General features: G+C 46.7%; 1 protein-coding gene across 1 annotated transcript in view; it reads left to right on the plus strand.

The window, feature by feature from the left end:
* Positions 1–26,026, plus strand: part of LOC138671448 (transient receptor potential cation channel subfamily M member 2-like) — a 348,271-nt gene that overhangs the window by 175,416 nt on the left and 146,829 nt on the right. The window contains exons 11-15 of the mRNA XM_069759624.1: positions 289–410; positions 17,625–17,957; positions 18,164–18,292; positions 18,483–18,612; positions 18,689–18,834. Coding sequence (XP_069615725.1) covers positions 289–410; positions 17,625–17,957; positions 18,164–18,292; positions 18,483–18,612; positions 18,689–18,834 — 860 coding nt within the window. The remainder of the gene's footprint in view (positions 1–288; positions 411–17,624; positions 17,958–18,163; positions 18,293–18,482; positions 18,613–18,688; positions 18,835–26,026) is intronic.

The raw sequence follows: 26,026 nt of genomic DNA on the forward strand, positions 1-26,026 counted from the left end.
ACATAAAGATAATAGTCAATGCCTCTGGGCCTACTGAATATAGTAAAAGGGTCTTCTTCCAGACAATTTAGGCTCATCTCAAGGCAGTGCTTCTCCCTGGCTCCAGTGCTCGTAATAGAGTCTTTTGTCTAGGGTAATTTCTCAGCAAACCAAATCCAATGTCTGAGGCCTGAGCATGGGATATAGAGCAGTGGCTCAGATCATATTCTCCACAGTCCATAAAAGACTGGCCCCATGATGGTGACCATGATGGTGACCTGGAATCTCACCAGAGCTTGTGTCTTTCAGCTTCTCACAGTACTGATCGCTACGGACAAGAAAACTTTGACCATCAACTGAAACTGGCCGTGACCTGGAACCGCCCAGATATTGCTGAGACGCAGATTTTTACTGAAGATTGGACTTGGAAGGTAAGGTCACCGAGGTCTTCCATCACCTTTTACCTTGCATCTCTTTACCTGCATGTTGTCACTCCTGTCATTAAAGACTTATTCACAGGTCAGTGATTTTTCTCATACCCAAAAACAGTCTGAGTTTCATTAATATTTGCCTAGTGTCAGTTTTCACCATCAGTGATTGGTCGGTGTCATTTATCACCATCAGTGATTGGTCAGTGTCAGTTTTCCCCATCAATGATTGGTCAGTTTCAGTTTTACCATCAGTGACCTATTGAAGCGCAATGTAAGCGCGAAAATATCGTCGTCTGCATTTGCTCCGCCATTTTATCTGCCGGCTGTTGGTATGATGATGCCACAATAAAGGATTTTGTTGCACGGGACGGTATGTGCCAATCCACTTTCTTCTTTATGGACATACATATTCTCTTTCTTTGGAAGTGGCACCCGTAATCCCTGGTTAACCCGAGGCCATACAGCTGTGCCTTCCTCCTGCCTCTCTCCCAGGGTATGTGATTACGATCAGTGATCAGTCAGTGTCATTTATCACCATCAGTAATTAGTCAGTGTCATTTATCACCATCAGTGATTGGTCAGTGTCAGTTTTACCATCAGTGACCTGTTGAAGCGCAATGTAAGCGTGAAACGATCGTCGTCTGCATTTGCTCCGCCATTTTATCTGCCGGCTGTTGGTATGATGATGCCACAATAAAGGATTTTATTGCACGGGACGGTATGTGCCAATCCGCAGCTTCATTAACCCGAGGTCATACAGCTGTGCCTTCCTCCTGCCTCTCTCCCAGGGTATGTGATTACCATCAGTAATTAGTCAGTGTCAGTTTTACCATCAGTCATTGGTGTCAGTTTTCACCATTAACAGAGAAATTGATTGGCGCTGCAAACAAATATGAGTTCTGTGCCACACAGCAAGAATTCAATCAAGTGTGTAAGATGAGACATAGGTGTATACAGTGAGTACGGAAAGTATTCAGACCCCTTTACATTTTTCACTCTTTGTTTCATTGCAGCCATTTGGTAAATTCCAAATAGTTCATTTTTTTTTCTCATTAATGTACACTCTGCACCCCATCTTGAAAAAAAAAACAAATGTAGAAATTTTTTGCAAATGTATTAAAAAAGAAAAATTGAAATATCACATGGTCATAAGTCTTCAGACCCTTTGCTCAGACACTCATATTTAGGTCCATTTCCTTGTGATCCTCCTTGAGATGGTTCTCCTCCTTCATTGGAGTCCAGCTGTGTGTAATTAATCTGATAGGACTTGATTTGGAGCGGCGCACACCTGTCTATATAAGAACTCACAGCTCACAGTGCATGTCAGACCACATGAGAATCATGAGGTCAAAGGAACTGGCCAAGGAGCTCAGAGGCAGAATTGTGGCAAGGCACAGATCTGGCCAAGGTTACAACAGAATTTCTGCAGGACTCAAGGTTCCTCAGAGCACAGTGGCCTCCACAATCCTTACATGGAAGAAGTTTGGGACCACCAGAATCTTCCTAGACCTGGCCATCCAGCCAAACTGAGCAATCGTGGGAGAAGAGCCTTGGTGAGAGATGTAAAGAAGAACCCAAAGATCACTGTGGCTGAGCTCTAGAGATGCAGTAGGGAGATGGGAGAAAGTTCCACAAAGTCAACGATCACTGCAGCCCTCCACCAGTCTGTACTGTATGTTGTATGTACTGTATGTCTATATGTGTAACTGTATGTTCTGTATATATGCGTATGTGGTTTTTTTTTTACACTTGAACACAATAGCCGGATGATGGGACTATACTGTCCCATGATCTGGCTAGCTGTCATTGTAGCAGGCATAGCCGGATGGGACTAGTAATCCCATCGGACGATGGCTGCCTACATACGGACCCGCACAAACACAGCCCCACACACACCCACTCACACCCACACAGACACACACAGCCCCACGATCCCTGCACAAGCCTGCGATCCCCCCACAAACACACCCAAGCCCCGCAGACCACCGCAGGCACACACAGACACACAAACACCCGCACACAGACACACACATCTTCCCCGCACACAGTCTCCGCCCACACACAGTCTCCGCCCACACACAGTCTCCACCCACACACTCTTCCCCCTCCTGATCTGCAGCATTTCTCGCACCCAACTCTGCAGCAAAACCGCAGATCCTGCGGTTTTGCTGCAGATTTGATTGAGTCAATGGAAGTCAATGGGTGCAGAAACGCTGCAGATTTGCAAAAATAATTGACATGGTCCTTTTTAAAATCTGCTGCGTTTTTAGTGCGGCATTTTCCGCACCATTAGCGCAGCATTTTTATCCCCCCATTGATTTACATTGTACTGTAAATTGCTTGCGGATCTGCAGTGTTTCTGGTTGCAGCTGCAGATCCTCTCCCTTCCCAACACACAGCATCAACTAACTCAACATATTGATGTTGGCATGTGGCTTAGGCTGGGTTCACATTGCGTTAATGGCAGTCCGCTGACAGCATCCATTACATAGTGGCACTAACGTAATGTAACGGATCCGTTAGCGCACCCATTGACTGCCATTATGTAGCGCATGCGTTAGTGATGTGCCGTCATTCTGTAACGGACCCTCGGACGCAGTCTGCAGCGTCTGCAGCGTTTTCGGGTCCGTCACGGCTAGCGCAGATAGAGCATTTGCGCTAGCGCGATCACCTAAACGCGATCCTTTTTCGGCACTTGCGTTAGCGCAGTCCGTTAGCGTATGCGTTGAATGGACTGCACTAACGCAATGTGAACCTAGCCTTATAGTCCTACCTCTCTTGGGATCAGCCACCTTGTTGAGCAGAGCTACTAACACCCACCCTCTTAAACATAGCTCAAAGGATGAAGAATGTTCCAGAAGCCCTGCCTGCATGTGTATTTGAGATGCCCCCTGCAGAGAGGAACAAAGACAAACATGACCCCACCAGATGCAGGACAAGATGCTAATGTAGGCCTGATTACAGTGTGGTCCATGAAACAGGCTGGGGGGACACTCTGTTACATAAGTGAACACACCAGCGTCCCTGCTGGGAGGAGGAAGGGGACACACGCAGGGGCACCATTGCTGGTCTAACAGTACCCCCTTTATGCCCTCTCTTCTTTAAACCCCCTAGGAATTTCAGAAAAAGGTGGAGCATGAATATTTTCTCTGGGCACCAAAGACCTTTCTTTAGGTCCAAATCCCTTCCAATCAACTAAGAAAAAGGTCTTTAATCTCCTCCTCTTCAAGGCTAGGATATTCTTCACCGCAAAGATTTCTTTGGAGCTGATGGAAGCAGGCATGGCACCAGGATCCTTGTAGAAGGGACTCATGGGACTTAATGGATTTGGGTGTTTGTAAGGAGGTTGGCAGCTCCAACTTATAGGATACTGCATTAATTTGTTTGACTCCCAAGGGACTGATGAAACGAGCACTCAACTTGCAGGATGCGATCTTGAGACAGATGTACTTGGAAGATAGCCACACCTTATTCCATGGCTGATAGCAAGGAGCATCCAAGCGTCTCTTGTCCATGGTTCTTCATACACTTAGACGATTTCTCTTGAGTAGCTTTAGTGTTCTCCCATATCTTGGAGAAATTCTTTGAAAGGGCATCGGTAGCTGGCACACCAGAAGTGGACATCACCAGAAGAGGGATTCCTGGCTATGGCCCAAAAACAATAATGAATGGAGAGCTTACAGAAGACTCACTTACATGGTTGTTATAGGAGAACTCAGCCCATGGTAAGAGCTTGACCCAATCGTCATGATGTGCATTTGTGAAGTAACGCAGGAAGCTGGCCAGAATCTGGTTGATTCTCTCTACCTCTTCGTTGGGTTGACGGTGGCATGCAGATGAGAACGTTCAGAAGCTTACACAAAGCTTGCCAAAATCTGAATGTGAACTGGACACATCTGTCGGACACAATATGGCGAGGGAATCTGTGAAGATGGAAGATGTGCAGGATGAATTTCTCCACCAGTTCCAGAGCGGACAGAAGGTCGCTCTGGAATGGGGTGAATTGTGCCATCTTGAGAAGCAATCCACCATTACCCAGATGAAGAAATGAAGAAAAGTAACAACCACCTATCCTGACACGATTTTGTTCTTTTCGTGGACAGCAGATAGGTCAGATTCTTGTGGTCTGTATAAATGAGGGCTGGATGGACTGCTCCCTTGAGAATTTACCGCCACTTCTCTAGGGCCATCTTAATAGCTAAAAACTCTTGCCCGCCTATCAAGTAGTTGTGCTCCAGGGAAGAAAAGGCCTTGGAGAACAAAACACAGTTCACCATAAGGCCGGAAGGAGACTTTTGGGTGAGAACAGTTCCAGCCATAAAAGATGAAGCATCTACCTCCAGAAAGAATTGTTTGTTCACTTCTGGTCGATGTAATAATGGGGTAAAGAAAAAGGCCTGTTTCAGGAAAAGAAAAGCATTCTTAAGCTGGGTTCACATTAGCATATCTGTGCGCACCGTATGATCCGCATAGATCTGCATGCGTCATGCATACATTTCTTTAACATGGTGAATGCAGGGACATGCGTTTGCATACGTTTGCACGCAGATGCTTACGCATGCGTCGTTTCGCGGTGTGCGGCGGTGTCTGGTGAACGCAACATGTTGCATTTTTTGAGGAGTCAAATATTGCGCAATCATGCGTACGCAGATTATTGCTGATGCGTGCGTAAAAAAGACGCATTACTGTCTATGGGAACTCATTTGTACGCAAGGACATGCGTATGCATGCGTTCGATATGCATGCGTACTTCAGACTGCGCATGTCCAGGAAGTGATTTCACCACCTCCACCATGCACATAAACAACGCAAACACATGCACACGCAGCGGTTTTTTGCGCCATGTGTAAGATTATGCAGAGGCGTAAGCATGCGTTTTGGCATGCATTTGCGCATGCAGATTATATGATGCACACAAACGCTAATGTGAACTTAGCCTTAGGTAGTGGAGTCCATACCTTCAGATTGGGACCCTTACAGATCATAGTGGAGATGAAAGTAGTCAGGAACGAAAAATGCGTATTGAATTGTCATCAGTAGTTGGCACATCTCTGGATAGCTTTAACAACGGCAGGACGCGGCCACTCGAAGATGGAAGGCTCCTTCTCCAGATTCATCTCCAGGCCTGTGTCCGAGATGATATAACCTAGGAAAGGCAGAGAAGATTGTTTAAACACACATTTCTCAAATTTTCTCAGGCGATTTTCTCTGAAATGGCGGATTGGGAGAATAGACCAAAATATCGTCTAGGTAAACCATGAAACAAGTGTAGAGGTGGTCTCAAGAGATGTTGTTCACAAATTCTTGGACAGCTGAGGCACTATTGAGCCCAAATAGCATAACTCTGTACACATAATGGCCATCACAGGTGTTGAAAGCCATCATCTCCTCGACGTATCCGGATTAGATTGTATGCTCTAACCATCTTGGTAAAGCTCTTGGCACGTCTAAACAACTCCGGAATCAATAGCAACAGATACTTGATCTTATTGAGACTTGTAAAGTCAATGCAAAGCCAGAGGGTCCTGTGATGACATTTCTTAATCAGTAATGGGTCAGGAGCCAACCCAATTAGTAGCGTGATTTTACCTCAGAGGACGTGACAGTATGTTATAGAGCAAGGAGAAACGAAGCTAGTAATTTTATATGTTTTACTCCAAAAGGTAGGCTTGTTTACAAAAGGGTAAAAAGATATTATAAAAGAAGACAAGTATCGTATATATAGACAATTACAAAAATAACAGGGATTAAAGGTGAAAATCAAATTACAGTTCTTTCATATCATTCAGTGGTATGCCATGTGGTGGTGGTGGTGGAGGGGACCTTCCCAAAATCATAAGGTCAGATTACACAGCCTGTCATAGCTGAATCCCCCAGCAAAATACCCTCCCTTGTCTGGGCCTCTGAGTTTATACCTTTGCCCAAAACTAAGGGTCCCCCCCTGGATGACCTCATGGGGTGGGCAGAGCTATGGAATGCACTACTCTTTCTTGAGTATATGAAAAAACATCATCCCACATATCTCGGCGCATGAACCTCGTAGAAAGACGACACCCGTGTCGTTATGCTCAGCGTGACATAGTGGTTCATTTAAATATAAGCATGGAGTAGCTATGTGACCCGGTTAAGTAGTAATCCGTTTCTCAATTGTGCTGGTTCTGGAACCTAGAAAACTCACTGGCTGGTAGTTCTACCGAGGCACATGCCAAAGATGTATTTGTCCCACTTCTGTCATTAGTCGGTGCTATGATATTTACATTTGCTAAGACAAAGAAACCTGGGTTTTCCCATGTGCTTCTACTTGTACTTTCAGTTTAAGACCATAAAACTCCTCTGTGAGGACTGCTGGCAAGCTGGTCTCACATTTCAGCTGTATAGTAGGGGAGAGGGAGGGGGGAGTGAAATAGCTCACAGGCACATACAGATAGAGAAAACTGCAGCTGAGAGTGCTGTATGTGTAATTGAAATAATAAGAAATTCTTCATATTTCCTGACACCTCCCCCTTTTGGGCTGTGCTACGGAGGCAGGACCTCTCTGTACTCCTCCATGCGCACCTCGGTAGGTTTGCCCCACTGGGAATACCCGCCTGCATTACCATGCCCGCTGCCCTTTTTGTATTTAATGGTAAAGTCGTACTGCTGGAGGGCAAGGCTACAGCGCGGCAACCTTCTGTTGGTACCAGACACAGATTGTAGCCAGTGCAGAGGGTTGTGGTCGGTTACAACAGTGAAGGTGCGACCGTACAGGTAGGGCTGCAAACATTGCAGGGCCCAGACCATGGCCAGGCACTCCTTCTCGATCATGGAATAGGCCACTTCCCTTGGCAGAAGCTTCTGGCTCAGGTTCAGCATGGGGTGCTCATGGTTCTCCGAGTCGACCTGGCTGAGCACAGCACCGAGGCCAAACTCGCTGGCATCAGTCTGCACCAGGAACGCTCGACTGCCTTCAACATAAGAGAGTTGCACAGGGCTGTTTTCAAAGCCCGGAAAGCCACTTCACAGCCGTCCGTCCAGTCGACTGTTTGGGGTAGCTTCTTCCTGGTGAGGTCTGTCAAGGGTTTTGCCATGCTACTATAGTTCTGTACAAAGTGCCTATAGTACCCTGTAGTGCCCAGAAAGGACATCACCTTCTTCTTGGCCCTGGGGGTGGGCCAGGATGCGATCGCATCCACTTTCCCAGGCTCTGGCCTCATGAAGCCTCTCTGGTTTCATGGTCTTGCCACCTACCCCAAGTAGTGGACCTCTCTCATGCCCATCTGGCACTTTCCCAGCTTTATGTTCAGGCCTGCTTGGTGAATTCACCTGAGCACCTCCTGTAGATGTTGCAGGTGGTCATCCCAGGAGGAAGTGAAGACGGCAATGTCATCCAAGTACGCCACCGCGTACTTCTCCAGTCCCTGAAGCAGGTGGTTGACCATCCGCTGGAAAGTGGCAGGAGCATTTTTTTTTCTCAGTAAATATATTTATTGAAATTTTAATGAAATTTTAAACAGGAAAAACAATAAAAAGAATCATTACAATGTCCAGAGCTATACATTACGCCTCTGAGAACACAGCACAAGTGTAGTTGAACAAGGATTCTGGCACATAAAGGGTACATGCTTCTCATCTTGAGAATCACCTCGGGACATGGACCTTACATACAGAATACAGAACCTGTAAGAAAAAGCAATTGTAGAGATAGGAGAAAAGGAAAGAAAGAGAAGAAGAGAAAAAAAAAGGGGGGGGAGGGGGTATGGGGGAGAAGGAGAGTAAGGAGGGGGAGGGGAGGGGGGGTTAAGGGAGACCCAGCAATGTACACATCCACGTATTGAGAATTATGAGTATGTACGCAGCCAAGTCAGGAACCCTGTGCTCTCCTTGAAGGATTGCCAGAGGAACCAGGTGCGTCCCTGGTCATATGCAGCATCACCATTACCCGCCACCAGCGACTCCAGGCGATGTAATCTATCCATTTCTTCCTGGAGCAGAACAATATTGTATTGTATATTGTATTGTATCATTTCAGCTATCCATTCTTCCATGGAGGGGACCTCAGTGGGCCTCCAATGTCGGGGAATAACTGCCCTGGCAGCTATGAGGCAAAATCTCAGGATCCCCTTTTTAACGGAAGCTATCGAACTGGGTATCAGGGACAGTAGGGCCATTTGGGGAGAGGGCTCGTGGCGGACCCCAGTCATCAAATGAAAGGCATCGAAAACGGAGTTCCAGAAGGGTTGCAGGGGACCACAGGACCACCAAACATGAAGCACGGAACCACATTTCCAGCAGGCATCCGAGATCTCCGGGTTAATCCTGTGGAGAAGGGCGGGACACCTATACCAGCGTGTCAGTAATTTATAATTCCTCTCCTGTGCCTGACTGGACATCGTCATCTTATGTGCAAGAGTGAAGATTTTCAGACTATCCGCCTCAGAAAAGGTGATCCCCAGGTCCCTCTCCCAAGCCTCTATAAATCCAAGCGTAGTAGAGGGAAGTGAATTCAAGACCAGGCCATAGAGCACCGAAAACATGTGGGAGGGACCCTCGGTGGCAGGAGCATTTTTAATGCCAAAATGGCATGACCGAGGACTCGTACAGTCTGAAGGGGATGATAAAGGTAGACTTCTCCTGCGCCAGTATCCCCGACTCAGATCCATAATGGACAGATAATTTGCGCCAGCTAACCGCTCAAGCAGGTCCTCGATGCACGGCATTTGGGTGCGCATCAGAGGCTGTGATGGCATTGAGCCCCCTGTAGTCCACGCAGAACCAGGTGGTCCGAACCTTCTTTGGCATGAGGACTATTGGTGAGGCCCACATGCTTTTGGACCATTGGATCACCCCCAACTGTAACAGTTCATCGATCTCCTGGCGTATAACCTGCTGCACCTTGTTGGAGATCCGATAGGGTGTTCGCCGTAATGGGGCATGATTCCCGGTGTCCACCTCGTTTTCAGTCCTTCCAGGTCGATTGGAGAGCACGGCCCGGAAGGGTTCCAGCCTGGTTCGCAACTGTGACCACTGGGATTTGGTTAACAAGGCACTTACCTCCATATCCTTGATATACCCACCAACCTTGGCTTGGGCCAGCATGTCCAGGGAGGGGTCTTCCTTCCCGTCTTCGGGCAGGTTGCAGACCGGTAGGACATAGGCTTCACATTCGTGATGAGCCTTCATCATATTGACGTGAAAGGCCTTCCGCCTACCCGAGCGGGGTCAAGCGTGACCACATAGGTGACTGGGTTGAGCTGTTGGTGGACGACGTACGGGCCTTCCCAGGCTGCCTGAAGCTTATCCTTTGGTACGGGGACCAGCAACAACACCTTTTGACCGACCTGGTAGGTACGCTCCCGGGCATTCTGGTCATACCAGTGCTTCTGGTCAGCTTGAGCTTGCATCATGTTGTCATGCACCAATTGCGTCAAGGTCTGCATTTTATCACGGAAGCGCATGACATACTCCACGATCTACACTTCTGAAGGGTTCGACTCCTCTTCCCAGGATTCCCTTACCAATCCAAGGGGTCCCAGGACTCACCTGCTGAACAGGAGCTCGAAGGGGGAGAACCCCGTCGATGCCTGTGGAACCTCTCGGTAAGTGAATAGCAGGTGTGGGAGGTACCGCTCCCAGTTGTGTCCTTGGGTCTCAACCAGCATACATGGCATCTGATGGAGAGTACCATTGCAGCGCTCACACAAACCATTGGTCTGCGGGTGATACACACTCGATATCAGACGCTTCACCTGCATTCTCTTACAGAGAGCCTCCATTAGGCGAGACATGAATTGGGTCCCTTGAGAAATCCTACCTGTGAAAAGATGGCCAACAGTGCATCCGCCACCTTATCCTCCCTAGTTGAGGACAGAGCCACTGCCTCTTGGTACTGGGTAGTGTAGTCTACCACAGTGAGGACATATTGCTTTCCAGAGCTGCTGGGGACAATGTCCACCGCGATTCTCTGGAAAGGCTCCTCTATCACTGGCAAAGGGATCAGGGGAGCCTTAAGAGCAGGCCCCGCCTTCCCCACCCTTTGACAGGTGATACAGGAGCGGCAGTAGTTTTTCACATCTGTCCCCATTTTGGGCCAATAGAAGTTTTGAGACAGCCGAGCCTTAGTTTTGCTGATCCCCAAGTGTCCAGCAAGTGGGATCTCATGGCAATCCCCAACAACTCACCCTTCAATTGGTACAGGACGACCAGCTGTCTTTCCCTCAGCCACTTCTTTTGGGATTTTCCTGGTACTGTCTCCCAGTTCAACCTCCCTCGTTCCCAGAACACCTTCTCCTTATCAGTCACGGAGCTGGGTGTCTCAGCGAGGTGTCTCAAATTCTCCAGGCTCCTGGCTAGGGGAAGCCAGAAGTGACGTCAGGGTCCCTTCCCCAGGGGAACCCTCTGGGACCTGCTCTGGGTCCATCCTTGGTTTAGTCACGTCTGTGACTGAGGAAGGTCCAGAAGGCAGACCATTATCTGCATTCCGAGCACTCTGACTGCGGGTGACAGCAGCTACTTTGGCTGTCTCCCCGGGGATTTCCACAGACCCATCAGCTGGTGCTGCTATGGGTATTACCTCCCCATCCACCCCCAACATCTCAGGAGCAGTGCTACTTATGGGGAAGCTACCTTCCTCTGTGGCACTGGTCAGTTGCACGGCGTCACCTTCCTCATGGTTCCCATGCATCTCCCCATTTCCCATAGCACCATCGCTTGCTCCTGTTAGGGGTTCCTCAGCCACTTCACCCCGCAGAGTGACGTGGCTGAGCACTCCTGCACCTGTAAACACATAATTCTTAGGAAATAAATAATTAGCAGGTAAAACATGCACATTTTCATCATCAGCATCATCAGTATTACCCTTGGCATTTCAGACAAATGGTCATCAGGTAAATCATTAAACGGTAAAGCATTGTCGGGTAACACATGCAATTTCCCATCATTATCTTCAGCATTAGATTGGGGAGGGGGGTCATGGACAAAATATGCAACCATCCTCCCCAAATCAGTCCCCAATAAAACGTTGGTGGGAAAATTTTCGGTTAACCCCACTTCCTTCGCCCCACTCCCGACACCCCAATCTATAATCACCCGGGCCATCGGCAAGGGACAACGGATGCCCCCAATCCCAGTGACAGTCATGGTTTTCCCCAGAATAATCTCCTCAGGGGCCGCCAGTTTAGGTCGGATGAGGGTTCGTTCAGCCCCGGTGTCCTTGAGGCCTGTAGCGACATGGCCCCCTATGGTGACGTGCTGCACATTGTCATAGACCCTCCCAACTGCCCCACCTACCAAAAGAACAGCTGCATTAGGCCCTGGGACCTTGGCTGGGGGGTTCTTCTCTGGACAGTTGGTGCTGATATGACCAGTCCTATTGCATGGAAAACACTTGCGAAGGTCAGTGGTAGGTCAGGTGCTGTTGGCAAAGGCGACAAGGCCTCCGGTGAGTCAGCTAGTGGGGTTACTGAGGTTGTTTGCAGGCTTACCCCCTCTCCAGCTGGCGGTGACTGGCTTCTGGACTTCCAATTTATTGCTGGCCTCATAGGCATCGGCAATCTGTGCTGCTCTATCAGCGTCTTTGGGCTCTCAGTCCAACACGAACTGTCGCACCTCAGCTGGGCAAAGATGTAGAAACTGGTCTTTGATCATCAGGTCTCCCAGCTGCTCAAAGGTGGTCACTGACAGTCCTTGGGTCCACTGGTTAAAGTGGCTCCTGAGTCCATGCGCCACATCGCTATAACTGTCGTGTGGGCCACGTTGGAGGGTCTGGGACTTTTTACAATGAACCTCAGGAGTTAGCTGGTACTTCTTTATCAGGGCCTGTTTGATGGCCTCATAGTCTCCATCTTTTTCAGTGTGGAGAGAAGCAAATGCCTCCAGAGATTTGCCTTTGAGCCCTGGGGTCAAATATTGGGCCCATTAGTTCTCAGGCAGCCGGTACTGTCTACAGGTCTTCTCAAAGGCCCACAGAAAAGTGTTCAAGACCCCGTCCTTTTCGATCACAGGAAAGTGCCCGGGTCGGGGTTTAGAGATCTGAGCGCTGTTGGGCTCGCTGCTGGACTGGGACGACCTCGGCCCCTGGAGTCGGGCTAACTCCACATGGTACTCCTGTACTGTCTCCTGATTTATTGTAACTACAGTGACCACGGCTTTTTCTAAGGCTGTGTGCACACGTTGCAGACTTTTCGAATTTTTTTCACTATAAAAACGCTATAAAAACGTGAAAAAAGTGCACACATTATGCATCATTTAGAATGCATTCCGCAATTTTTGTGCACATGCAGTAAGGCTGTGTGCACACGTTTTTTGCATTTTTTTGTGTTTTTTTCGCTATAAAAACACAAAAAAAAGCATACATTATGCATCCCAACATTTAGAATGCATTCTGCAATTTTTGTGCAGATGATGCGTTTTTTTCTGCGAAAAAAACACATCGCGGTAAAAACGCAGCATGTTCATTAATTTTGTGGATTTTTTGCGGATTTCCCACTATATTATTGCATTGGGAACCTCCGGAAAAATCCGCAAAAAAAAAGCGGTAAAATCGAGATAAAAACGCATGCGGATTTCTTGCAGAAAATGTCCTGTTTTGCACAGGAAATTTCTGCAAGAAATTCTGAACGTGTGCACATAGCCTTAAAAACGCAGCATGTTCATTAATTTTGCGAATTTTTTTGCGGATTTCCCACTATATTATTGCATTGGGAACCTCCAGAAAAATCTGCAAAAAAAAAGCATGTAAAACGCGATAAAATCGCCGTAAAATTGCAGTAAAAACGCATGTGGATTCCTTGCAGAAAATGTCCGGTTTTGCACAGGAAATTTCTGCAAGAAATCCTGAATGTGTGCACATAGGCTAAGACTGTGTGCACATGTTGCTGATTTTTCACGTTTTTTTTCGCGTTTTTTCGCTATAAAAACTCTATAAAACCGCAAAAAAACAGCATACATTATGCATGTCGTCATTTAGAATGAATTCCGCAATCTTTGTGCACATGATGCTTTTTTTCCGCGAAAAAAACGCATCACGGTAAAAAAACGCAGCATGTTCATTAATTTTGCGGATTTTTTGTGGATTTCCCACTATATAATGCATTGGGAAATGTCCAAAAAAAACACGGTAAACGTGCAAAAAACGTATGCAGATTTCTTGCAGATTTTTGGCAGAAAATTTCAGGTTTTTCTCAGGAAATTTCTGCAAGAAATCCTGAATGTGTGCACATAGCCTAAAGGGTGTCAGATCTTCCTTTGATCCACTCAGAACCTAATAAGACTTTTTTCGTCTCTTGGTCTATGGACAATACACATCCTCTCAATGACCTGGGCATAAAGAGGGCTCCTTGCATTTTAATTAAGCTGCTTCCCACCTCTGTACACTGCATTTTACATGAATGCAGCTTGGAGTGCTTTGTCTCCTCATGACAAATAGTATAGGAACGAAAAAATGGAGGGGGGATATGAGGAACCTCAAGGATTTTTAATATTTTCTATTACATGAACACAGAAAAAAATAGTATGACTAATTGCGGTATATCCGCAATGAATGTAGAACCTAAAAATGTGATACACAGGTACATATGCAGAGAATATATTTTAAATTGTATATTTATTGATTGCATGATTTAAAATGAACAATCATAAAGTGAACCTCATAAAGTGCAAATACAGGAGTAGTAACTCATAAGGTCATGAATTGTCAAAACATAGTTAAGGTAAAACATCATGTGTGTGTATATTGAAAATGATATAACACACAGAGGCTCAGGCACATTGCAAAGATTTTTACATAAATGTTATTAAGGTGCTCGTAGGTAGGGTTAAATGACCAAAGAAAATATGCAGTTATAAATAATAAACTACCAATGGCTAGAAGTACAGTGCATATCTGTGGACAAAGAGGTATGGACAAAGGCGCCACATAAGAAAAACACGTATAAACGTCTGCAGAGAAGTGCATAATGGCCTAGGATGAATGACCCACATGCCCGACGCGCGTTATGCCGATGACTTCCCCATAGACCATCATAGGTGCGAGTGCAATCCATGAATAACTGTCACAAGGAGGTTTCCTCAAACATCTTCAACTATCATGACGGTGTCAGGGTGTGTGGATTCAGACATTCCTCCTTGTGACTCCTGTTGTGAATTCTGGTCTTGGGCTCCCTCCGGTGGTTGTAGATGGTAATGCAGTTATTCCTGAGCAGCAGTCTTGGACAGGTGTTTCTGCTAATTGCAATTTGACTGGGGTATTTAGCTGGGCAGGACTCATTGCCAGTAGTCAATGTTCCTTTGGAAGTATTGGTCCTCTGCCTGGCCTCTCCTGCTTGCTGCCATCTCAGCAAAGTGTTTGCTTCATTTTTTAGACACACTGCTGTGTGTTTATTTTCTGTGCTTATCTTGTTTCTATTTTGTTCCTGCTAGACTGTGCCTGATGTTTTTCTCAGTCTAGTTGGACTCGCTGGAGTCGCAGATATACTCTCCACATCTTTAGTTAGGTGGTGGAGTTTTTGTATTTTTCTGCTGTGGATATTTTGTAGTGTTTTATGCTGACCGCATAGTATCCTGTACTATCCTTTCCTATCTAGGTAGAAGTGGCCTCCTTTGCTTATCCGTTTTCTGCCTGCGTGTGTCTTTTCTTCTACTACTCACAGTCATTTGTGGGGGGCTACCTATCCTTTGGGGGTCTACTCTGAGGCAAGAGAGTTTTCCTATTTCCATCTTTAGGGATATTTAGTCCTTAGGCTGTGTCGAGGTGTCTAGGTCTGGTTAGGCACACCCCACGGCTACTTCTAGTTGCGGTGATAGGATCAGGGGTTGCGGTCAGTAAAGTTACCACTGCTCCAGCGAAGGTCATTTCATGCTGCTCCAAGGCCACCTGATCATAACAGACTCCATACTGTAGATAGCTATGCTCAGCACAGAGTGACTGACTGCGTGTGTCGACATCTAGAGCTGCATCTACTAGGTAGGTTAGGAGTAAAATCTTTGCTGGACTCATCTTGTTGATTGCCTTTGGTCACATGCTGCGGGAGAGCCAGTAATGTCTGCTCTTTCCCTTTATAAAGGGGTTTTCCCATGAAAAAAAAGCTCATTTTAATCAATAGATCTTGGAATAATAATAATTTTCACAATTGGATGTGATTAAATAAAATGTTCCTGCTGTGTGCTGTTTAATGGTCGTGTCCGACCATACAGGAAGATGGTCTGATTATACCACATCTCCTGGGCAGGGGTGGATGCAAAAGAGAGTATACAGACATTACAGCTCAGAATTATTCTTCCTTTGAAGTAAAACATTGTTTAAAAACAGACAGGGAAATGCTTTATATAAGAAATAACCGAACAGATCAATTGCTGAACGTTTTCGGTCCAACACGGACCTTCCTCTATAGTTTATCTATTGCTCTGAGGAAGGTCCGTGTTGGACCGAGAACGTTCAGCAATTGATCTGTTTGTCAGGATGTGAAATAAACAACCTTACCCTTCTTCCGAAAATATTGAGTGCTAAGTTTGTTTCTTAGATTTGTTGATTCGGGTTGGAGTCTCTACTTGAGCACCAACATCCACCCTCCACAGAGTGCCGTGTATCCTACACTGAGGGAGATGCTTTACCTCACACCAAGCATCAGCTGTGATCCCCGGCTGTAATGTCTGTATCTTCTATTTTGCGTCCTCCCTGCCCAGTAGATGTGGTATGATCACACCATGTCCCTGCATGGTCGGACACGACCATTATACAGTACACAGCAGGAGACGTTTATAGGATTATCTCCGCACAGTGACAGGAACATTTTATTTAATCACATCTAATGGTGGAAATATAATTATTCCAAGATCTATTGATTAAAATTAGCTTTTTTTCCTTTACGTTTGCACCGCTGTTCAGGTAACGCCAGCAATAGTTCTCTATCCTGGTCTGGAGAGGTGGACACGTCATGGTTGTTGGGTGTTATTTCTTAAGTTGTTGCGAGCGGTGTTTGCTTAACCCTTTCCTTTTCTCCTAGGTATCTTTATATTTCTTTGTTGCTTCTCGCGCTGTGAACTTTATATCCCACTGTGTATTTCCCTGAGTGTTGTGTGATTGTGCTTCCGTTTCTGACATGTCTGTCTTGTTATGTATTTCCCCATACATGTTTCAGACTAGCAATACTTAGGAGCATAGGAAGGTATGAGGCTCAGGCATCTCCACCTTCTGGTGTACTCCTGGGACAGGGATATGTTATGATTAGGTGGCCTTGGAGCAGCATGAGAACTTTCACTGGAGAAAGTGGCCACTATACTGACCGCAAACCTGAACTTAACACCGCAACTAGAAGTAGCCGTGGAGTGTACCTAACACACCTAGACACCTCGTCACAGCCGGAGGACTAAATACCCCTAAAGATGGAAATCGGAATACTATCTTGCCTCAGAGAAAATCCCCAAAGGATAGACAGCCCCCCACAAATATTGGCGGTGAGTCGGAGAGAAAAAAACATACACAGGCAGAAAAAACAGGATTTAGCACAGGAGGCCACTCTAGCTAGGTAGGACAGGATAGGACAGAGTTCTGTGCGGTCAGTATTAAAAAACCCTTCAAAAAATCCACAGCAGAATATACTAAAAACTTCCTACATCTAACTAAAGATGTAGGAGCGTATATCTGCAACTCCAGTGAATCCTACAAACAGAGCAGGAATAAACTGAAACAAGCACACAGCAGTGCGCCACAGATACAAAGAACCAAACACTTATCTTTGCTGAATTTGGCAGCCAGCAGGAGAAGCCAGAAAGAGATCCATCACTTCACAAGGAACATTGACAACTGGCAAGGGCTAAAGGATCCTGCACACCTAAATATCCCAGTCAGAATTGTAATTATCCGATACACCTGGCCAGGACTGTGACTCAGAGACAACTGCATTCCCACCAACAACCACTGGAGGGAACCCAAGAGCAGAATTCACAACAGGGATAGCCAGGAACCACTACCTAACCTGAGGGTCAGTATAGGTGTACACTTATTATCTCACAGTCACACCATGACTAAACACGGACCACGTATGAGAGACTGACATGTGGTTGGGCTCTTAGTTGTTTGTCTGAACATGTAAGTTTAAGAGACTGCAAAGCATTTAGAAGCCTCACGAACCCTCAGATGTCCTGAATGTTTGCGATGCATTGGGCCACCAGGAACCATCTGTGGCGTCAGGGACTGTGTGAGAGCGAGGGGTATCTGATGACACATTTTCTGTTTTTCAGCCCTCGGATTTGTACCCATCTCTGACGGTGTCACTGATTGAAGATAAGCCTTTATTCGTCCGCCTCTTCCTGGAGCGTGGAGTCAGTTTGTCAGAATTCGTCACTTGGGACGCTCTCACACACCTGTACAACAACACAGACCCGTCCAGTCTGATTCACAGCAAGCTGGAGAGAATGGAGAAGGGGGAGGGATCAAGGGAGAAGGTTGAAGCCACCATCGAGCTGCACCATGTATCCCGCGTCCTGCAGGAGATTTTGGGAGATCTCTCTGAACCTCTATATCCAGAAGGAAAACATCGCAAAATTCACAGTCTGGGACATGTCAACGTCAAGGTAATATTTCTTCCATTGTGTACTGCATGTAGGTGTCATCTACATACAGTACACAATGACATCTCCTACATGACATCTTCTATGTCCAGGAGAATGATGATTGCCTCTGGATTCCGATTTGATCAGCTTGGGATCGGTTTTATTTCAGGGTGATCTATGATTCATCACATTGGCCGAAGTTTCATGAATGTGTCCTTCCATTTCAGATGAATGGTAAAGTGTCTGTGATGAGAAAATCTGAGAATTATCAGCAGCTTGAGCACCCGGTGCGTGATCTTCTCATATGGTGCATCGTCCAGAACCGGAAGGAACTTGCAGATATAATCTGGAATCTGGTAATTACTCCTTGGCTTCACCTTGTTCTAATCTCTGCTTGTCACTGTGCTGCTAGTATTGGTAGAACGATTCACACCTCTGCCATTACCTTGTATGTGGACCACAGTTTAGGTTTGGCAACGCTAATGAACCTCATATATGTTGGGTTCAGAACCTCATACTCACTCAATCCTCTTTATTTTCCTGCAGTCTCAGGATTGTGTTGCAGGGGCTTTGGCTTGTACTAAGATCCTAAAGTCCCTCTCCAAAGAAGAGGAGGACACGGAGAACATAAATGAGATGATGACCCTGGCCAACATCTATGAGGAGAGGGCTGTAGGTGAGCAGAGGACCCTCACTGACCTGGCTTTCTCTGTCTAGTATCTCTGACTTTGAATCTTTTTGTCTTTGTTCAGGAGTCTTTTCCGAATGTTATCGATATGATGAAAAGCGAGCAGAATTTCTCCTCATCCGAGTGTCTCCCATATGGGGGAAAACCAGCGCTCTAGAACTTGCCCAGGAATCCCAAGCCCAGAACTTCATGTCCCAGGGTGGAGTGCAGGTGTGTTTGATTCAGCTCTGTGCAGGCGCCTCCACCTAAAAGATGGCAGGGAGGTGGAACGAACAGAAGAGGTCAGAAGCAGCTGCTGATTAGAGAAGAGAGAACGTGTTCGAAAAAAGTTTGCCAATCTCAAATTCAGCACCAACACTACACATTCTGATTTGTGTTCACATTCATGAGCTTTTTCCCTCAAAATCGGCAAAAGTCAGCCAAAGTTTGTTAAATTATCGCGTCCACTAAGGGCTCTTTCAGATGTCAATGTTTCTGGTAGCAGCTCGGGCCACAAAATGTCCCGCACACATGCACACTGATAACACACGGATCACATCCATGTGTCATCAGTGTGACATGTACCGGCGCCTGGGAATCAGCGGTACTGTTTGTGCTGATCCCTGGTGCCAGGTGCTGAAGAAGACTGCTCTCATCAGTGTCCCCTGTCCACAGCGATCAGCACTAGCAGGTGACAATGATGAGAGTTGTATTCAACTGTTAACAGTGAGAGCAGGCAGCGACTGATGGGAGAATTCATCAGCCACCACCTGCACTATAAATAAAAATAACAAAATGATGTGGTTTTCCCTGTATTTATGATAACCAGCCAGGCAAAGCTGACAGCTGGAGGCTAGTTATATGGTAAATAAGCACACACCCAGAATGAAGTCCTTTAATTGAAAGAATGGCAAAGACTCCTTTAATTAACCCCTTAGTGACCACTAATACATCCTTTTACTGACCTGAGATATAAGAGAATAGCATCCCCATACAGGTGACAGTCCTGCATCAGCCACTATCATTGTTGACACCGTCCATAGCTCTTTAACCCCTTAAATGCGCTGTCAATAGTGACTACAGCATCTAAATGGTTAAGAGAGTGTGTGGGGGGGCTTCCTCTTTAAGCCCATTGGCATCCTGAGATCTTGATCATGTGGTCCTGATGTTTGCGATGGCAGTTCATGACCAAATAACAGCCTTAGAGCCTGCCGGTTAGAGCCGCCTGTTCAGAAGTTAGAAACATTTAGGTGGTAAAAATACACTTTTTCATACCTGTCCTGTCCTCCTGAAAAGCACTTGAAGGGTTAATAAACCACCTTAAAGCAATTTTGAACACGTTGAGGGGTTATGTTTTTAAAATGGTATCACATTTGGAGTTTCCAATATGTAGGACCCACAAAGTCACTTAAAAACTGAACAGGTCCCTATAAAAGTAAGTTTTGTAAATTTCCTTGAAAAAATGAAAAATTGCTGCTACAATTTTTAAACCTTCTAAAATGCTAACAAAATAAAACAACATTTTACACATGGTGCTGGTGTAAGGCAGCCATGAGAGAAATGTTATTTATTAATGTTTTTGTGTGATAAGTCTATCTAGATTAAAGGGATAATCATTCAAAGTTTGAAAATTGCATTTTTTTTTATTTTAGTAAAATTTCTGATATTTTTTATAAAGTAAAGCAAAACATATTAACTTAAATTCCCATTATCATAAAGTATAATGTGTCTTGAAAAAACAATCTCAAAATCAATGGGATATATTGATGCATTTCAGAGTTATTGCTACATAAAGTGACACTGGTCAGATTTAAAAAAAATTTGCTCGATCACTAAGGCTACTTTCACACTTGCGTTGTGCGACGTACGTCGCAATGTGTCGTTTTGGAGAAAAAATGCATCCTGCAAATTTGCCCGCAGGATGCGTTTTTTCTCCATAGACTTGCATTAGCCGACGCATTGCGACGTATGGCCACACGTCGCATCTGTCGTTCGATGGATGCGTCGTGTTTTGGCGGACCGTCGGCACAAAAAAAGTTACATGTAAGGTTTTTTTGTGCATCAAGTCAGCCATTTCCGACCGCGCATGCATGCCCGGAACTCCGCCTCCTCCTCCCCGGACATTACAATGGGGCAGCGGATGCGTTGAAAAACTGCATCCGCTGCCCCCGTTGTTCATTTATTTCACAACGTGCGTCGGTACGTCGGCCCGACGCATTGCGACGGGCCCGTAGCGACGCAAGTGTGAAAGTAGCCTAAGGGGTTCATTTAAATTAACCAATACTTACGTCATTGCCCAGTCCACAGAAGCCATTGTCTCCTGTAACAGAATTAAAATAATAAACCACAATATTCCTCACCTGTCCAAAGAGAAGAAAATAATCCATTTGTCCCACGATGGGTCTAGCTCTGCTACATCTAGATGGCAGGCTGCATTGTTGCATGATACAACTATACAGCCTGCCATCCAGCAGATATACTGAGCAGTGTGTGCTAGCACTGCCCAGTGTATCACGGTGAACTCCAATGACCTGACTGACATCACCATGAACGTGAGAAAGTTGTCATGCTCACGGTGCCATCAGAAAGGTCCTTGAAGTTCACAGCCAATGAACTCAGCTCAACTCGCTGATATCAGCGCAAGCCGTATTACAACTTTTCCCACTGCGCGCGCTGACATCAGTGAGATGAGCTGAGTTCATTGGCTGTGAACTCCAAGGACCTTTCTGACTTTCTGATGGGACAAATGGATTATTATCTTCTCCGCAGACAGGTGAGGAATATTGTGGCTTATTATTTTTATTTTGTTACAGGAGACAATGGCTTGTGTGGACAGGGCAATGATGTGAGTATTGTTTAATTTAGATTCATTAAAGGAGTCTGTCATTCTTTCAAATAGAATACTTTATTCCGGTTGTGTGTTTACTTACCGTATAACTATAGGATTAGTAATGGATAGCTGTGGGCTTGATGTCACCAGTGTTAGCACCACGCCGGAGTCATGCTCTGACAGGCAGGGTCTCCGGCGTGTCACTTCAGTCACCCATGCTGCAGTCAGCTCTTCCCTTCCCCATGCTCTGCATGCTTCCATCCGGTCCTCTAGCCATGTCCTTAGGGCTTACGCACGTGCACTCCCACCCTCTTAAAGGGCCAGCACGTGTACTTGCTATTTCCTCCCCAGCCAATAGCTGTGGGACATTATGTATATATTGCTTCCTCCCCACTCGGGAGGTGCCTGAGCAACCTTCCTGTTTTGCAGTCTAAGTTGCGTAAGGTTGCATACCTGTCCCTCCTGCACTGCAGTGCAAATCCTGCCTGCTGCATTCTCGTGTAAATCCTGCCTGCTGCACTCTGATGCAGATCCTGCCTGCTGCACTCTGGTGCAGATCCTGTCAGCTGCACTCTGGTACAAACACTGCCTGCTGCACTCTGGTGCAAATCCTGCCTGCTGCACTCTGAGGCAGATCCTGTTAGCTGTACTCTGGTGCAAATCCTGCCTGCTGCACTCTGGTGCAGATCCTGCCTGCTGCACTCTGGTGCAGATCCTGTCAGCTGCACTCTGGTACAAACACTGCCTGCTGCACTCTGGTGCAAATCCTGCCTGCTGCACTCTGGTGCGAACTCTGCTGCACTCTGATGCGAACTCTCTCTGCTGCATTCTAAATCTTACTCTGCCAGCTGCTCCCTCCAGTCAGTCCTCTGGGTTCGTTTGTCTGTCCTGGAATGGCACCTGGCATTCATCGGGAGCCCAGTCTAACCTCATCATCAGAGGCTCTAGTGAACAGTCAGGTGTTTGCTTAGTCACGCCCCGTCCAGGCTCTCCACGGTCTGTGGCACAGTGGTTCCACAAACCACGTCCCTGACAGTTTGCTCAGGCCATGGATCCTGCTGGACCCCGGATCCTGCCTGTTCGGACCATGTGCCAGGAGCTTTGCCGACTGAAAGACGCACAGGAAGAGCTGTCCATACAGTTGCAGTCCTTAACTACTAAGTTGGAGACCTTAACCCCTTAGCGACCACCGATACGCCTTTTAACGGCGGCCGCTAAAGGTACTTAAACCACAGCACCGTTAATTAACGGCGCTGTGGAAAAAGTCCATAGCGCCCCCCAGAGGCTGATTTTCTCCGAGGGTAGCCGAGACCCCAGAGAACATGATTCGGGGGGTTTTTAACCCACCCCGCATTTGCGATCGCCGGTAATTAACCGTTTACCGGCGATCGCAAAAAAAAAAAAAAAAGCGATCTCTTTTTAATTTCTCTGTCCTCCGATGTGATCACACATCGGAGGACAGAGAAAAGGGGTCCCAGGTGGCCCCCCAATACTCACCTAGCTCCCCCGATGCTCCTCGTGTCTCCCGGTGGGCGCCGCCATCTTCAAAATGGCGGGCGCATGCGCAGTGCGCCCGCCGGCCGGCACCGGGAGAATCTTTGGGGTCTCGGCTGCCGGGGGTAGCCGAGACCCCAAAGAGCATGATCGGGGTCGGTATTACCGACCCCTGTTTTGCGATCGCCGGTAATTAACTGTTTACCGGCGACCGCAAAAAAAAAAAAAAAAAAAAAAAGGAAAGTGTAATTCTCTGTCCTCTGATGTGATCGCACATCAGAGGACAGAGAAATAGGGGGATTCGGGGACCCTAGCATACTCACCTAGGTCCCTGGATCCTCTTGCTGCTCCTCCTGGCCACCGGCAGCAGAACATGGCGGACGCATGCCCAGTGCGCCCGCCATCTGTCTCCATCTGCCGGCCGGCAGGAGAACAGCAGTTGGGGCTAAAATTAGGGTTAGGGGTAGGGTTAGGGGTAGGGTTAGGGGTAGGGTTAGGGTTAGGGGTAGGGTTAGGGGTAGGGTTAGGGGTAGGGTTAGGGGTAGGGGTAGGGTTAGGGTTAGGGGTAGGGGTAGGGGTAGGGTTAGGGTTAGGGGTAGGGGTAGGGTTAGGGGTAGGGGTAGGGTTAGGGGTAGGGCTAGGGCTAAATTTAGGGTTAGGGTTGGGTCTAAATTTAGGGTTAGGGTTGGGGCTAAACTTAGGGTTAGGCTTCTTTCACACTTACGTCGGTACGGGGCCGTCGCAATGCGTCGGCCCGACATACCGACGCACGTTGTGAAAATTGTGCACAACGTGGGCAGCAGCTGTAGTTTTTCAACACATCCGCTGCCCAATCTATGTCCTGGGGAGGAGGGGGCGGAGTTACGGCCACGCATTCGCGGTCAGAAATGGCGGATGCGATGTACAAAAAAACGTTTCATTGAACGTTTTTTTGTGCCGACGGTCCGCCAAAACACAACTGATCCAGTGCACGACGGACGCGACGTGTGGCCATCCGAACACGATCCGTCGGCAATACAAGTCTATGGGCAAAAAACGCATCCTGTGGGCACATTTGCAGGATCCGTTTCTTGTCCAAAACGACGGATTGCGACGGAATGCCAAACGACGCAAGTGTGAAAGTAGCCCTAGGGCTAGGGTTAGGGTTGGGGCTAAAGTTAGGGCTAGGGTTGGGGCTAAAGTTAGGGTTAGAGCTGGGATTAGGGTTAGGGTTTGGATTAGGGTTGGTATTAGGGTTAGGGTTGGCATTAGGGTTACGCTTGGGATTAGGGTTAGGTTTGGGATTAGGGTTAAGGTTAGGGTTGTGATTAGGGGTGTATTGGGATTAGGGTTAGGTTTGAGGTTAGGGTTGAGATTAGGATTAGGGGTGTGTTGGATTTAGGGTTTTGATTAGGGTTATGGTTAGGGTTGACATTAGGGTTGTTTTGGGGTAAGGGTTGTGATTATGGTTAGGGTTAGTGATTAGGATTATGGATCAGGTTGGGATTAGGGTTAGGGGTGTGTTGGGGTTAGGGTTGGAGCTAGAATTGGGGGGTTCCCACTGTTTAGGTACATCAGGGGGTCTCCAAACACGACAGCCAATTTTGCGCTCAAAAAGTCAAATGGTGCTCCCTCCCTTCTGAGCTCTGCCGTGCGCCCAAACAGTGGGTTACCCCCACATATGGGGCATCAGCGTACTCGGGAAAAATTGGACAACAACTTCTGGGGTCCAATTTCTCTTGTTACCCTTGTGAAAATAAAAACTTGGGGGCTACAAAATCTTTTTTGTGAAAAAAAAAATATTTTTTATTTTCACGACTCTGCATTCTAAACTTCTGTGAAGCACTTGGGCATTCAAAGTTCTCACCACACAACTAGATAAGTTCCTTGGGGGGTCTAGTTTCCAAAATGGGGTCACTTGTGGGGGGTTACTACAGTTTAGGTGCATCAGGGGCTCTACAATCGCAACATAATGCCCACAGACCATTCTATCAAAGTCTGCATTCCAAAAAGGCGCTCCTTCCCTTCCGAGCTCTGCCGTGCGCCCAAACAGTGGTTTACCCCCACATATGGCGCATCAGCGTACTCGGGATAAATTGGACAACAACTATTGCAGTCCAATTTCTCCTGTTACCCTTGTGAAAATAAAAACTTGGGGGCTACAATATCTTTTTTGTGGAAAAAAAAAATATTTTTTATTTTCACGACTCTGCATTCTAAACTTCTGTGAAGCACTTGGGCATTCAAAGTTCTCACCACACATCTAGATAAGTTCCTTGGGGGGTCTAGTTTCCAAAATGGGGTCACTTGTGGGGGGTTACTACAGTTTAGGTACATCAGGGGCTCTGCAATCGCAACATAATGCCCACAGACCATTCTATCAAAGTCTGCATTCCAAAAAGGTGCTCCTTCCCTTCCGAGCTCTGCCGTGCGCCCAAACAGTGGTTTACCCCCACATATGGCGCATCAGCGTACTCGGGATAAATTGGACAACAACTATTGCAGTCCAATTTCTCCTGTTACCCTTGTGAAAATAAAAACTTGGGGGCTACAATATCTTTTTTGTGGAAAAAAAAATATTTTTTATTTTCACGACTCTGCATTCTAAACTTCTGTGAAGCACTTGGGCATTCAAAGTTCTCACCACACATCTAGATAAGTTCCTTGGGGGGTCTAGTTTCCAAAATGGGGTCACTTGTGGAGGGTTTCTACTGGTTAGGTACATCAGGGGCTCTGCAAACGCAACATAATACCCGCAGACCATTCTATCAAAGTCTGCATTCCAAAACGGCGCTCCTTCCTTCCGAGCTCTGCCGTGCGCCCAAACAGTGGTTTACCCCCACATATGGGGTACCAGCATACTCAGGACAAATTGGACAACAACTTTTGGGGTCCAATTTCTCTTGTTACCCTTGTGAAAATAAAAATTTGGTGGCTAAAAAATCTTTTTTGTGGAAAAAAAAAATATTTTTTATTTTCACGGCTCTGCATTATAAACTTCTGTGAAGCACTTGGGCATTCAAGGTTCTCACCACACATCTAGATAAGTTCCATGGGGGGGTCTAGTTTCCAAAATGGTGTCACTTGTGGGGGGTTTCCACTGTTTAGGCACATCAGGGG

This window comes from Ranitomeya imitator, chromosome 3 (assembly GCF_032444005.1).
Source record: "Ranitomeya imitator isolate aRanImi1 chromosome 3, aRanImi1.pri, whole genome shotgun sequence".
NCBI lineage: Eukaryota > Metazoa > Chordata > Amphibia > Anura > Dendrobatidae > Ranitomeya > Ranitomeya imitator.